This window comes from Carlito syrichta, unplaced genomic scaffold, assembly GCF_000164805.1.
Source record: "Carlito syrichta isolate Samal-C Ts95f unplaced genomic scaffold, Tarsius_syrichta-2.0.1 Scaffold316424, whole genome shotgun sequence".
Taxonomy (NCBI): Eukaryota; Metazoa; Chordata; class Mammalia; order Primates; family Tarsiidae; genus Carlito; species Carlito syrichta.
Genome location: NW_007260520.1, coordinates 300,136 through 314,142, shown reverse-complemented (window position 1 = coordinate 314,142; position 14,007 = coordinate 300,136). Strand labels below are relative to the sequence as shown.

Below are 14,007 nucleotides of genomic sequence, written 5' to 3'. Positions count from 1 at the left end.
AAAAAAAAAAAAAAAAAAAAAGAAAAGGAAATGGCTGTACAAGACTTCCCACTACAGCATTACTGTAAAAGCCCTGAACTGGAAGCCATCCAAATGTCCATCTGGCGAGGCAGTTAAGTAAGTTAGAGCATGGCCATCACGACGCAGGGTGATGTGGAAAGATGAGAGGTATTGTGAAGGGTAATTCAAAGGACAGAAGCCACTAGGTCTCAATCCCGCTCCACGGTAGATCCAGGCTGGAGTGCGGTGGCACACTCCCGGCCACCACAGCCTCGACCTGCTGGGCTCAGGCCATCCTTCCACCTCAGCCTTCCAAGTAGCCAGAAACACAGGCGCATGCCACCACGCCCAGCTAATTTTTTGATTTATTATAAAGATGCGGTCTCACCAACTTGCCTAGGCTGGTCTTGAACCCCTAGATTCAGGCAGTCCTCTCACTTCAGCCTCCCAAAGTGCTGGGATTATAGGTATGAGTCACTGAGCCTGGTCTTTTTTTTTCTTTTGAGTTAGGGTCTCACTCTGTCGCCCCGGCTGGAGAAGAGTTGCACAATCACGGCTCACCGCAGACTCAACCTCCCAAGCTCAGGCAATCCTCCTGACCCAGCCTTCCTAGTAGCTGGGACTACAAGAGCAAGCCACCACGCCCGGCTGATTTTTTTAATTTTCTGTAGAGACGAAGTCTCACTATGTTGTTCAGGCTGGTCTTGAACTCCTGGAGTCAAGCGATCCTCCTGCCTCAGCCTCCCAAGGTGCTGGATTATAGTCATGAACCATCACACTCGGCCCAATAAAATTTTTTAAAACACCAACCCTTTGGTGTTTGAGGATCACTTTAGCCCAGGAGTTGGAAGCTGTAGTGAGCCGTGATTGTGCTACTGTACTCTAGCCTGGGAGACAGAGTGAGTTCCGACTCAAAAATAAAAATAAAAATAAAAATAAAATGTGGCTCAATGTTTATATGTGGGAAATCTTGGTGAAGGGGAAATAGAAAATCCATGTATTATTTGTACAACTTTTCTGTCCTTCCAAAATAATTTCAAATTTGGAAATCAAAGGACAAAACCAATCTGTGCTGATAAAAGTCAGAGTGGGCATCGCCTATGGGGTGGTGAGGTGCCATCTGGTGCCATTCCACGTGCTGTTCCATGTGGTGGCTGCATGGGGTGACCAATGCCAGGGTCCCATCCCAGGGTCCCATCCTCAGGGTTAATGCCTCCAGGCCCAGGCATTGGAGTTTTGCAAGATCCCTGGGTAATTCTGCATGCACCAAGGTTGAGAACCATGGGGGCATGAAGCATGACCCCAGTTTTTATTTTTTATTTGTAGAGATGGGGTCTTACTATGTTGCCCAGGCTGGTCTTGAACTCCTGGCCTCAAGCGATCCTCCCACCTCAGCCTTCCAAAGGGCTGGGATTATAGGTGTGAGCCACTGCGCCCAGCCCCAGGTTGTTTTTTAAAAGTGGACTGCGATACAGTAACACATTTTTATCTAGACAATTCCTCATTTGTAATTGCAGAGAACAGTTGTAAAATGCCACTCAAGAGGCAGCACAATTGTGCGTGGGTGTGGGTGGCGGCTGTTCACCTCTTGCCCTCTGCACTGTTTGAATTTTCATCACAAGTGGTTCTTACTTGGATCGTCATCATTTGTGAGAATCAGCGTAAAAACGAAGCCCTCTCTCCTTGGAGAAGGGGCTGATTCCCAGGCTGGGCAGGAAACACAAGATGATTCTGGAGTGCTTTGGAGCTTCTGAGAGTAAGAAGGGCTCCCAAAACAAGGAGGACTGTGGAAAGGGGACAGGAGTCCCCCGAGAGCTCCCAGTGGCCATAGCCAGCCCCATGGGAGAATCCAAATAAGTAATAGTAGTATCGGGTTATAAACTACAGAGTATGTTACCCATGAGTACAAACTGACAAAAACAAATAATTAAGCAACTAAACAAATGGGGCAGAAGGCATAATTCTTCCTTACAGGAGGATTCCAGCGAATAAATCTTGGAAGAATGGTGGAAACAGAATCCCTATTAGAACACCACGGCAATGACTTGGGCAGGCAAGATCCACCGATAGGTTCTAAAATCAGGGGGTAGAAGTTTGAGGAGAAACAGGACATTTACATGGTCTAAAAGTATCTCCCCTGAATAGTTGTTAATTTAAAAAGGAACCATAGGCCAGCCACAGTGGCTCACGCCTGTAATCCTTGCACTTTGGGAGGCCGAGGTGGGAGAATTGCTTGAGCCCAGGAGTTCGAGACCAGCCTAGGCAATATAGTGAGACCTCATCTCTATAAAAAATTAGCAGGGCATGGTGGCATGTGCCAGCTACTCAGGAGGCCGAGGCAGAAGGCTCTCCTGAGCCCAAGAGGTCAAAGCTGCAATGAGCCATGAATGTGCCACTGTACTCCAACCTGGGAGACAGAGTGAGATCTTGACTCAAAAAAAAAAAAAAAAAAAAAAGGAATCATAGTAACTTTACAGTGGAGGAACCCCCAATCCTATCACTTATTCAATCTGTGATTTTTGAGCACTTTTCCTATCTGAGTCTCTGTTGCTGCATCTATACAATGGACACACTCCCAGGACCACCTAACCTTAGGGCTGAGGGTTGAGTGATATCAAATGTATAAAGCACGAGGCACTGGGGCTGGAACAAGGTCTGCCCTCCATAAAGAAGAGGACAGAAGCCAGAGACCCCCTAGCCCCGCTCACCGCCGACCCTGTGATGATATGAACCGGTCCTCGCGGATTGGTGTAGGGCATCGCTCGACTGCCGTTAAATACCTGGAGAAGGGAACCAATGAGCGCGTGAGGAGTCATACCAGGCCACCCTCCTACACACACACTCCACCAGCTGTGTGCCCAGCCCACCCGGCCTCACCTGGTAGTTGTAAATTGGCCACAGCCGCTCGTAGGAGTGTTCATGAGCCCACAGCTGCAGGTCCACGCCTGAGACAGAGCACGTGGGGGTCAACCCGAGTTGGGGAGATGCAATGGGGGTGGGGCATGGGCCGGGGGTCCCGGGGTCACTCACCGTATTTGTAGAAAAGATCCTCCAGCCCATACAGCCTGCCTCGGAGGCCTCTGCGGACCTGGGCAGGGCAAACGGGCAGGTGAGGTGGGACTTGGGCCACCCCCCACCCCGACTCCCAGCACCTCCCACCTCACGAGGAGGGGCCTCACCCTGCTTTCGTGCTGAGTACAATCGTCCAGGTCTGCATTGGAGCAGTACATGGGCCGGTGGCCCATGGTGATGATCCAGGGCCGTGCTGCCCGGTTCTGATTGGCTTTCTAGGGAGAAGGGCCCAGGGTGAGGGGACAGGTGGGTTGGGGACAGGCGAGGCCCACCGAGGGACCCAAGGGACCTCCGCCCTGTTACCTGGAGGTCGCTCTCCAGCCAGCGGAACTGCTTCTGAACCAGGTGGCGGCCATAATGGAGAAAGAAATAGACCTCCGTGGAGAAGGAGATGATGTGTGCTGGACCCAGGTCCCAGCTGGAGGGGTCAAAGGGCAGGGGTCAGGGGTGGGGTCGCTTCTGTGTGTCTCCCATCCTTCAGGGGAGACAGGCCAGCCTCCCAGCACTCCCAGTTTACCTGTACCACAGGCCTTCATTATCCCCCGGCATGCTGAAGCGTGCCTTGTAGTTAGAGAAGTTGCTGGAAGAACGGAGGTAAGAGGAAAGGGAATGAGGGACTGGATTTCACAGCCCCACTCCCGTCAGGCTCAGAGTCCACCTCCCAGCGCACCCCTGGCTCCTCCCCTCTCGCCACCACAAATGGGGTGGTGTAGCTTGAGGGACACATGAAGGAGGACCCAGCCATTTCTCATTGATCCGGCCCTCGCCCGCCCCTGCAGCCCTCGGTCCTCACTAGCGTTCCTCATGATTTCCAGGGCACGTCATGTACGGCAGGTTGGCAGCCACGGGCTCAATGAGGCGCATGAACCTGTCCCCGACACGGGCGTTGTCCTGATCCATGTTGTAGGCAAAGTCCCCTGGGGGTGTGGGGGGGCCAGAATGACAGTGAGGACCTAGACCCAGCTCTGCTTCCGCCAGCGTTGAGAGACCCGGCTGCTCATGTGTAGGCCATCCAAGCCCTGGCCTCTGAGCCAGCCAGTTCCGATCCCTACCTCACACCACCCGGTTCCCAATTCCTACCTCACACTACCGGCATGTGCTCTTGGCACCTCTGGCCCCTGAGATCCCTCCCGACCATGTGGTCTCCTGCATCCTGAACATACCAGCCCCGAACTCTGTCTGCCGCCTTGTCCCTTTTCACAACAACATTGTCTCACAGCGTCTGGTACCGGTTTGGCACCAGACACAGTTCCAAATGCTTTATGTATGGGATCACTTACCTTTCCAAAACACCCTCTGAGGTGGGTATTCTTATTCTCCCCATTTCAGATGGGGAAATGGAGGCCCCAGTCACAGAGCTGGCTAGGGGAGAGCTAGTAATAAAACCTGGGGAGCCTGATTCCAGAGTCATACAGGCCCCAATCCCCATTTCTCACCTCATTCTCTGTCCCTTCAAATAACAACAGCAGCAGTAATAATAATAACTAATACTTAAGCAGCACTGCCACCCTACAAGGCCATGTGGACTTATGTCATCATCACAACAGTCCTGTGAATTCTTTTTTTTTTTTTGAGTTGCAGTCTCTGTTGCCGAGGCTGCAGTGCAACTGCATGATCACGACGACCACAGCCTTGACCTCCTGGGCTCAGGCAGTCCTTCCAGCCCAGTCTTCTGAGTAGCTGGGACTACAGGTGCGTGCCAGCACGTCCAGCTCATTTTGTGATTTTTTTTTTTTTTGTAGAGACGAGGTCTCCCTCTGTTGTCCAGGCTGATTTTGAACTCCCGGCTTCAAGAAATCCTCCCACCTCGGCCTCCCAGAGTGCTGGGATTACAGGTGTGAGCCACTAGCCTGGCAGGTCCTGCGAACTCTGAACTAGCTTTACCTCCGACCCTCATCACACACGAGCCGGGTGGGGTGGGAAACCAACGCTCGTGGCAATGAGTGCCAGGGTTGGGATTTTAATCCGGGCAGGCTGGTTTGCCGCAGACACCATCTCGGGGCCAGTCTCATCCCCCGTCCTTCAGAGCCGCAGGCGTGGCGCCGCTCCCATCCCTGCTCCCCCCCACCCCCCACCCACCAGGCGACCCTCGCTGATGCCTCACCCACGTGGAGAACAGCATCGTACATGCCCTGCTGGGTGTCCCTGCGCAGCCGGGGCAGGGCCTTCGGGTTGTCGGCCCCAAGGTCCCCAAACACAGCCAGACGGGGGCTCCAGTGCGCCCCATTCTTCAGGGCCCTGAAGCGGAACCGGCGGCTCCAGCCCTGGGCACTGCCGCAGCGGTAAACTGAGGCAGGGGGAAAGGCCACAGTCGGCCGAGGCGCCCCGGGACCGCGCCCCCAGCGCCCATCCTGCTCGCGTGGGCGGAGGGCCGGAGACGGGGGTGGGGGCGACCCGTGCCCCTCCTGTCTGTCTGCCCTAGCGCCGTCCGCTTCCCACGAGCAGCAGGCTTGCAGCCGGGCCCCCGGACGGCGGTGGCTTCGCGTCCACACCCCACCCAGCCCCACCCAGCGCCCCAGCCCGGGGCTCCCGCACCATACTGAACCCCCGGGAGCAGCTTCCGCAGCGTGACTCGATGGATGTAGAGCTTCCTCCGGAGAATGCCCCCGTCCACAAAGGAGTGGAAGGTGCCCTGGGCGCGGAGGGGCAGGGGCCCCGACAGCTGCAGCCCGAACTGCACTTCAGAGCGGGCGGGCACCCATGTGGTCCAGGTTACGGTCATGGAGCCCGGCTCGCCTGGGGAGAGAGGAACCAGAGGGTGGTTGAGCCGGGAGGCCCGGGCAGGGCAAGGAGGGGTGTGCAGGCAGAGTGGAGGGCACTGAACATCTAGGGGTCAAGGACACCACTGCTGGAGCTGGCCACCTTCGACTCCAGCTTCCACATCTCCCATCTGTGTTTCTCCTTGGGCGCATCACTTCACCTCTCTGAGCTTTGGTTTCCCTGTCCATAATGCGGGATGATATTAGTATTGAGGCAGGCATAGTTAACATTGTTTAGAAGCAGTTAGGCAGGTTTTCTTAGGCAGGTCTAAATTAAAATAAGGTAAGCATTCAGAGTTTTTTCTTATTGATACATGACCTTTACCCCACCGACCAGGTACATTAGATGTGACCACCTTGTGGGTTGGAATGTGGAACTACCAGTGCAGGAAATCACAGAAACAATAGGAAATTACCCCAAACACAGGCATGATGTTGTAAGAAAAGTCCAAAGCTCGTTGGGCAATAACCTTAATTATTGAGAAGGTTCTTGTGACCTTAAAGTTTGAGGTGGTAATCAAAACCCGTGACCAGATACCTGCAGCCCTCTGCTCTTAGCTCATGGTTTGCTTAATCATCATCGTAAAAACATAAAGCTGCTTGTCAAAGGCAAGCATGTGCCCTCTCTTAAGGAATTCATGCTCTCCCTTGAGCATACACCCTTGAGCATGCCTCTTTCTTTCTAATGAATTCTTTCTCAACTATACTCTGGACTCACTCTGAAATTCCTTTCTGTGGTGAAGACAAAGAACCCACAGAGCAACACACTGCAACCCACCCAGCGGCAGTATCTACCCTATTAGGTTGTTACAAAGCTTAGAGGAATAAATAGAAGTAAAGCACTTGAAGCAGTGCCTAGTACAGTTAGGGTTATAAGGGGGGCTGACTATTATTATAAATATCAATATTTATTGTGTGTAGGTCTTGGGCCAAATATTGTACACACACGGTATCATTCAAGGGTCGCCAGCTCAGTTGTCAGGAGCCCAGCTAAGTGATATAAAAAGGGACAAGGGCCAGTTGTCAGGGAGTCACAGAGCATGTGGCAAATTGTAGTCCCTGCCCACATCTAAAAGTGGTAGCCGACTCTGATCTGGTAATGGTGGCCAAGCAGGAAGCAGGCCCACTGCCACCAAAGCTATCAACTTTTAGAGGACATCTTTTTTTTTTTTTTGGTCAAGGTCTCACTCTGTCACCCAGGCTGGAGTGCAGTGGCATGATCATGGCTCACCACATCCCTGACTTCCTGGGCTCAAGCGATCCTCCCACCTCAGCCTCCTGAGTAGCTGGGACTACAGGCGCATGCCACCACCCCCAGCTAAGTTTTTTATTTTTTGCAGAGACAAGGTCTCGCTATGTTGCCCAGGCTGGTCTTGAACTCCTGAGCTCAAGTGATTCTTCCCCCTCAACCTCCCAAAGTGCTGGGATTACAGGCATGAGCTACCGTGCCTGGCCAAGAGTACCTCTTTACACAGTGGTTTTTATATAAAGGTAGATACGAAAGCCCAGATTTTTAAGGGATAGCTTCACATTCTTAAATGTTAGCAACCAAATCAAGGTTTTAAAGTTACCATGTGGTGTAGTGTAGTATTGAGAGCATGAGTTTTTCTTCCAGTCACACGAAAGTGCATGTGCACGAGGTTATTTATGGCTGCACTCTTTGTAATTGCAAAATATGTGAAACAACCTAAATGCCCATATTTAGGAGAGTGACTGAATAACATCCACACAATGGTGTAAAAAGGAATAAGAACAAGCTCTAAGAACTATTTTGAAATGACTTCCAGGACATATTGTTAAATTAAAAAAAAAAAGTGAAGTGAGCTGGTTGTGGTGGCTCATGCCGGTAATCCCAGCACTTTGGGAGCCCGAAGTAGGAGGATTGATTGAGCCCAGGAGTTCGAGACCAGCCTAGGCAACATAGCAAGACCTTGTCTTTACAATAAAAATCAAAATATTACCCTAGTGTGGTGGTGCGTACCTGTAGTCCCAGCTACTTGGGAGGCTGAGACAGAAGGATTGCCTGAGCCTGGGACTTTGAGGCTGTGGTGAGCCATGATCATGCCACTGCACTCCAGCCTAGGTGACAAAGGAGACCCCAACTCAAAAAAAGAAAAAGAAAATTTTAAAAAAAGCAAAGTGTATAAGAGTACAGTCAGCTAGCTTTAACGTAAGGAGATGTAAGAAAATATGCAGGTATCTGCTCACTTATGCCAGTGCAGCACAAGAAGGCTACACCAGGAAGTAAAGAGATGGATTACTTATGGGGGGTGGAGGAAAAATGGGTAGAAAAAGGGAAGGCACAGAGCATCAGGCAAAGGAAGGAGAGACACTTCTTTGAGTCAAGCTTTCCATATAATTCCTTCACACACACTTCAAATAAACAAAACAAACCACCAGGATGTGGGGCTGAACCCAATATAAACACGAAGAAATGGACCTAATGATGAGTAACATAGCTAGACTGAAAGGGGGCAAGAAAAATAATTGCGGGATACAGCATCCTAACTAGGTACCGTGAGGCTGGAGCATCCTAACTAGGTACCGTGAGGCTGGAGCATCCTAACCAGGTATCGTGAGGCTGGTGTGTCCTAACTAGCTATTGTGAGGCTAGAGGGTCCTGACTAGGTTTCATGAGGCTTGAGTATCCTAACTGGGTATCGTGAGGCTGGAGCATCCTAATTGGGTTTTGTGAGACTAGAGTGTCCTAACTAGGTATTTTGAGGCTAGTGACATAAAGGATGGTGCAGAAATGCTGACATTTAAGCAATGTGTGCTTCTCTCAGGGATGGGGCGATCAATTCTGAAACTGCCTTATGCATGTTGGAAATTGAAAAGTTGAGAAAAATAAGTATGTACGTAGTGTGAGTCAGGTTCCTCAGTGTTAGAGAAAGAAGTGACAAATAAGGGAATGTGAAGGCTAAAATAAACTCTTGGTGTTGACTGAAATCAGAGGTGTCGGTATGATCTCATGATCTCATGAAGTATTTCAGATGTGTGCAGATAGATGCATCCAGAAATACAGACGTGTGCACATGCAGGTCAGGGTACATGCAGGTACAGCTTTGCTCCATTGGTTGAGAGGGTCTAGAAGAAATGACACCTCCGTGGCCATGAGCACACCTGGCGCTCAGATCCTAGTTTCTAAATACCCATCAGCCCGGGCATGGTGGCTCATACCTGTAATCCCAGCACTTTGGGAGGCCAAGGCAGGGGGATTGCTTGAGCTCAGGAGTTCGAGACCAGCCTGGCAGCATAGCAAGACCCCATCTCTACAAAAAAAATTTTTTAATTAGCTGGGCATGGTGGCATGTGCCTATAGTCCCAGCTACTCAGGAGGCTGAGGTAGAAGGATTGCCTGAGCCCAGGAGATCGAGGCTGCAGTGAGCCATGATTGTGCCACTGCACTCCAGCCTGGGTGACAGAATGAGACACCAATTCAAAAAATAAAAAGTAAATAAATAAATATCCATTCTCAAAAAAAAAAAGGAACTAGTACTCATTGAAGAAATAGTTGATTCCAGTGATGGGGCAGGAAATATACAAGATAAGCGTGAAATAATTTAGGATGTCATAAAGTGAGGAAGTGTTTAAAAATGATTAGGTTTGCCGAAAGAACACAGACCCCAGTGTGAAGGAATTCCAAGAGACCAAGTCCGGGACAATATGAGTAGTGGAATATGCAGTGATAGTATTCGATTTTCACCCACAAGATGAAAGAAATAACCATGAGTCCATGATACAAATAATTGAATAAATAAGTAAATGGAGCAGGAAGAGCTCTTCCTTACAGTAAAATTTCAAGTAGATAGAAAGAAGGAATTAGAAAATTAGGCTGATTGTAGTGGCTCACACCTGTAATCCCAGCACTTTGGGAGCCCTAGCTGGGAGGACAGTTAGAGGCCAGGAGTTCAAGACCACCTGGGCAAGGTAGTGAGACCCCCGTATCTAATCAAACAAAACATATATAACATAAAATAGAAAAGTGCAATTAGGGAAACGTCACGCTAATAATGGTTGCAGATCAGATCCACTGATGGGTGCTAAAATTAGTGGGCAAACATTCGAGGTGAAACAGGATTTGCATAGTATTGAGCAATCTCCCTCGAGATATTTATGAGCTATGAAAGAAAGAATAATTACTTTATAGCGGAGAAGCCCATCAGGCACCTCCTTCACCAAACAATCAAGGTCAACATCACCAGTAACAGTAATAAGTCACATCAACATCGTGATCCCTCTGACAATGATGCACTGAGGACACAGCATCACAGCTATGATAGTCTTGCCAACAATATATAACTTAATGCCAATCATGAGAAAACATCAGACAAACCCCAGATGAACGTGATCCTACAAAATAACCGAGCCGTCCTCAAAACTACCAAGACCACGAAAGATAAGAGAAGACTGAGAAACTGACAGACTGGAGGCACGGCAACTGAATGCCACATGAGGTCCCAGAACAGAAAATGAGCATGCGTGGAAAAGCCGGTGAAACTCAAGAGAGCTCTGTAGTTGAGTCTGTGGTATCCATCTTGATTTCTTGGCTTTAATCATTGCACCGTGGTTACATAAGAGGTCAACATCAGAGGAAACTGAGTGCAATATTTTGGAACTTTTCTGCTAAATCTAAAATGGATATACAACGAAAATTTAAAACAAAGATTGTGAGCGCCTGAGCCAGCCTGCCGGCGCTTGAATTTCAGGCTGTGCGAACTGGGGTCAGACTCTGCTCCGCTAGGAGCTTCAGTTGTACTCTTTTGTCAAATGGGAGTAACAACAAATAGTACTTACAGCTTGAGGTTGAGATGAGGTGAAATGAGCTGTCCATCTAAAGCACTTAGCTAGAGTATTTGCTGTGATTATTTTTATTTTTTTTGAGTTGGAGTTTCACTCCGTCGCCCAGACTGGAGTGCAGTGGCCGCTCCTGGCCACCGCAGCCTCGACCCACTGGGCTCTGGCGATCCTTCCGCCTCAGCCTTCCAAGTAGCTGGAATTACAGGCGCGCACTACCATGCCTGGCTGATTTTTGATTTATTGTAGAGATGAGGTCTCGCCAAGTTGCCCAGGCGGTTCTCGAACCCGCGGGCTCAGGCAATCCACTCACCTCAGCCTCCCAAAGGTGCGGGATTACGGGCTGAGCCACCAGCCCGACTTGCTGTGATTATTGTGTTGGCCAACAAAGGACCCCTGTGATCTCACTGGGTTTTCACAGCAGCACCATGGGATGGGTTTTATTCTTTCCTGTCCTACAGAGGCCGCTAGGCAAAGTGCTTTGTCTGTGGCCAAATGACCAGGACAAAGCACTTTGCACAAAGTTAGTTGTCATATTGCAACTAACTTTGTTTTTTTTTTTTGAGTCAGAGTCTCACGCTGTTGTCCAGGCTGGGTGCAGTGGCACGCTCACAGCCACTGCAGCCTTGACCGGCAGGGCTCAGGTGATCCTTCTGCTTCAGCCTTCCACAAGTGCGTCACCATGCCCAGCTAATTTTTTGATTTGTTGTAGAGACGCAGTCTTGCCAAGTTGCCCAGGATGGTCTTGAACACCTGGACTCAGGCAATCCTCTCGCCTCTGATTCCCAAAGTGCCCAGCTTGCAACTAACTTTTAAGAAAAGTGGGTGATTCACTTGAAGCCAGGAATTCGAGATCAGCCTGGACAACATAGCAAGACCTTGTCTATAAAAAATCAAAAAATTAGCCTGGCATGGTGGTGCATGCTTGTAGTTCCAGCCAGTTAGAAGGCTGAGGCAGAAGGATCACCTGAACCCAGGAGGTTGAGGTTGTGGTGAGGAAGTTGAGGTTGTGGTGAGCCATGATTGTGCCACTGCGCTCCAACCTGGGAGACAGAGTGAGACTCCGACTCAAAAAAAAAGAAAGAAAGAAAAAGAAACCATCTTTTTCTTATCTCTTTAAAAGTGTTGTCAAGGACATGAATGACAAGGAAAGACTGAGGAACTGTCACAGACAGAAAAGACTAGAGACTAAATGAATTGCGAGATACTGGATTAGAATAAAGACATTGGTGGAAAAGCTGCTGAAATCTGAAGTGCAGTTACTAATATCAGTAAGTATTTTGCAGCTTGACAATGGTACCATGGCTACCTAAGACATTATCATTGAGGCAAGCTGGATGAAGGGCATATGGAAACCGGGCACTCACTTTGGAATTCTTCTGTAAGTCTAAACTTATTTCAAAATGGAAGGTTTAAAAAATTTTGAAGAAGAAACCACTGCGTGTTGCGTTTTGGTGTAGAATCAAAGAAGAATGTCCACAATGATCCGAAATGCCTACTAAAATCTTCCTGCCTGTTTCAACCACACATCTGTGCAAGGCCAGATTTTCTTTACATACAAGATTGAAAGCAACATATCACAACAGGCCAGAGCAGAAGCAGACCTGGGCGGGTCCAGCTGTTGTCTATCAGCCAGACATTAAAGAGATTTAATTTAAAAGATGCAAATCAATGCCACCGTCCTCACTGAATATCTTCTTTTGCAAAATGTAATTATTTTTCATTAAAAACGTCCTTCACATTAATACAGGAGGGGTTTGTTATTGTTCATTTTAAACGACAATGCATATTTTAAATGCCTCCATTTTCATTTCGAATAAAGTAAACATTGGCTGATGTAACTCACATGAACTAAAGTTCTTTGAGGTTCTCAACACTTTTTATCAGTGTAACATGCCAAACTCAGTTCTGCCTCTTCACGGGTGGCAACTCATTTACTCCTTACCCTGAGGTCGTGCTAATATTACCCTATTGTCCAGATGAGGCGGCTGAGGCCAGAGAGGTTAAGCCTCTTGCCTAAGGCCACACAGTAGATAAGTAGCCAAGCTGGCATTCTAAGCCAGGCAGTCTGGGTGCAGAGAGTCCAGAGTCCAAACCCTCAGCCCCGCAGTGAATGGCCACTTTTGATTAAAAATCAGGAGGCAGCCCTGGGAGGAGGAGGGATGGAGAAAGAGCTGGACAATCTAGCTCTGTCATCGTTCATTCACTGGCTTCTTCCACAGCTGATCTTAAGGCCTAGTGTGCACTTACGTGCCAGACCCTGAGACAGGACAGCGACACACTGACCAGGGACAACAGCAGCCCCCTCTGGAGAGCAGGAGAGCACTGGCTGTGGGCTGGCATCACAATCCATTCCCACACTACCAGATGTGCCCACTTCACAGAGGTGGACGACCGAGGCTCAGGAGGAATGAGCCCCCTAGGTACCACAGCCATGAGTATAGGATGCCTGACCCTCCAGCCAACAAAGCACCACCAGGTCTTGCTGAGAGAGATACGGCCGGGACATGGCCACTTACCTGGGTAGGACAGGTGGACCTGCTCTGGGGTCGCACTGGGAGCCTCTGGGGTCCCCTGGACTCCCAAGAACAGAAGGAGCAGACAGCAACAGGACTGGTGACCAGGAAGGCCATGCATGGTAGGGGGTGGGGGGGGCAGAGCAGGGGAGAGGATGCAGTTTGAGCAGGGCGGATCCTCTCAGGTACAGCAGGAAGGGCCAGAAGGATGGAGAACCAGGAAGATTGGGCGGTACTGCCGGGGGAGGCTGGAGGCCGGGTGGTCTTCGGGGATGGCTGTCCAGACGCTGCCGGGAGAAAACAAAACAGTAATCACAACGGAGCAGTGAAGCTCTCAGCCTCGCTGTGCAGCACATGCTGCAAAAATGAACTCACGGAGGCCTCACAACATCGCTATGAGGTGGCGGCCACTGGGTCACCATGCGTGTCACAGATGAGGAGGCTAAGCAGCTGTGATTCAGGTGCCCCGGGAGGATGTGAGGCGCTGGGGTTCAAACCCGCAGCCTGGGGCTGCAGCCTCCTCTGGGTCACAGCCTCTGTCCATGGCAGAGGGCTGAGAATGGGGTGGGTTCTAGTCACCTTGGTTTCTTCTGCCATTTTCCCAGATTCCTTGCATTCCACCCTGCCTCGGGTCTCCCCACTCTACACTCCATCCTCAGCCTTCCATGTTGAGACATAGATAGATAGATAGATAGATAGACAGACAGACAGACAGACAGACAGACAGACAGATAGATAGATAGATAGATAGATAGATAGATAGATAGATGGGGGGGGCACACGGGGCTTCGCTATACTGTCCAGGCCGGTCTTAAACTCTTTTTTTTTGTTTTGAGTTGGAGTCTCACTCTGTCGCCCAGCCT

At 49.8% G+C, this 14,007-nt stretch overlaps 1 protein-coding gene across 1 annotated transcript in view; it reads right to left on the bottom strand.

Moving 5' to 3' along the window:
* Positions 1–13,265, bottom strand: part of ACP7 (acid phosphatase 7, tartrate resistant (putative)) — a 15,600-nt gene extending 2,335 nt beyond the window's left edge. The window contains exons 1-10 of the mRNA XM_008074391.1: positions 13,148–13,265; positions 5,608–5,808; positions 5,177–5,359; positions 3,866–3,989; positions 3,590–3,652; positions 3,376–3,490; positions 3,180–3,287; positions 3,031–3,088; positions 2,878–2,945; positions 2,709–2,780 (exon numbers count right to left, since the gene is read on the bottom strand). Coding sequence (XP_008072582.1) covers positions 2,709–2,780; positions 2,878–2,945; positions 3,031–3,088; positions 3,180–3,287; positions 3,376–3,490; positions 3,590–3,652; positions 3,866–3,989; positions 5,177–5,359; positions 5,608–5,808; positions 13,148–13,265 — 1,110 coding nt within the window. The remainder of the gene's footprint in view (positions 1–2,708; positions 2,781–2,877; positions 2,946–3,030; positions 3,089–3,179; positions 3,288–3,375; positions 3,491–3,589; positions 3,653–3,865; positions 3,990–5,176; positions 5,360–5,607; positions 5,809–13,147) is intronic.
* Between the last annotated feature and the right edge of the window lie 742 nt (positions 13,266–14,007).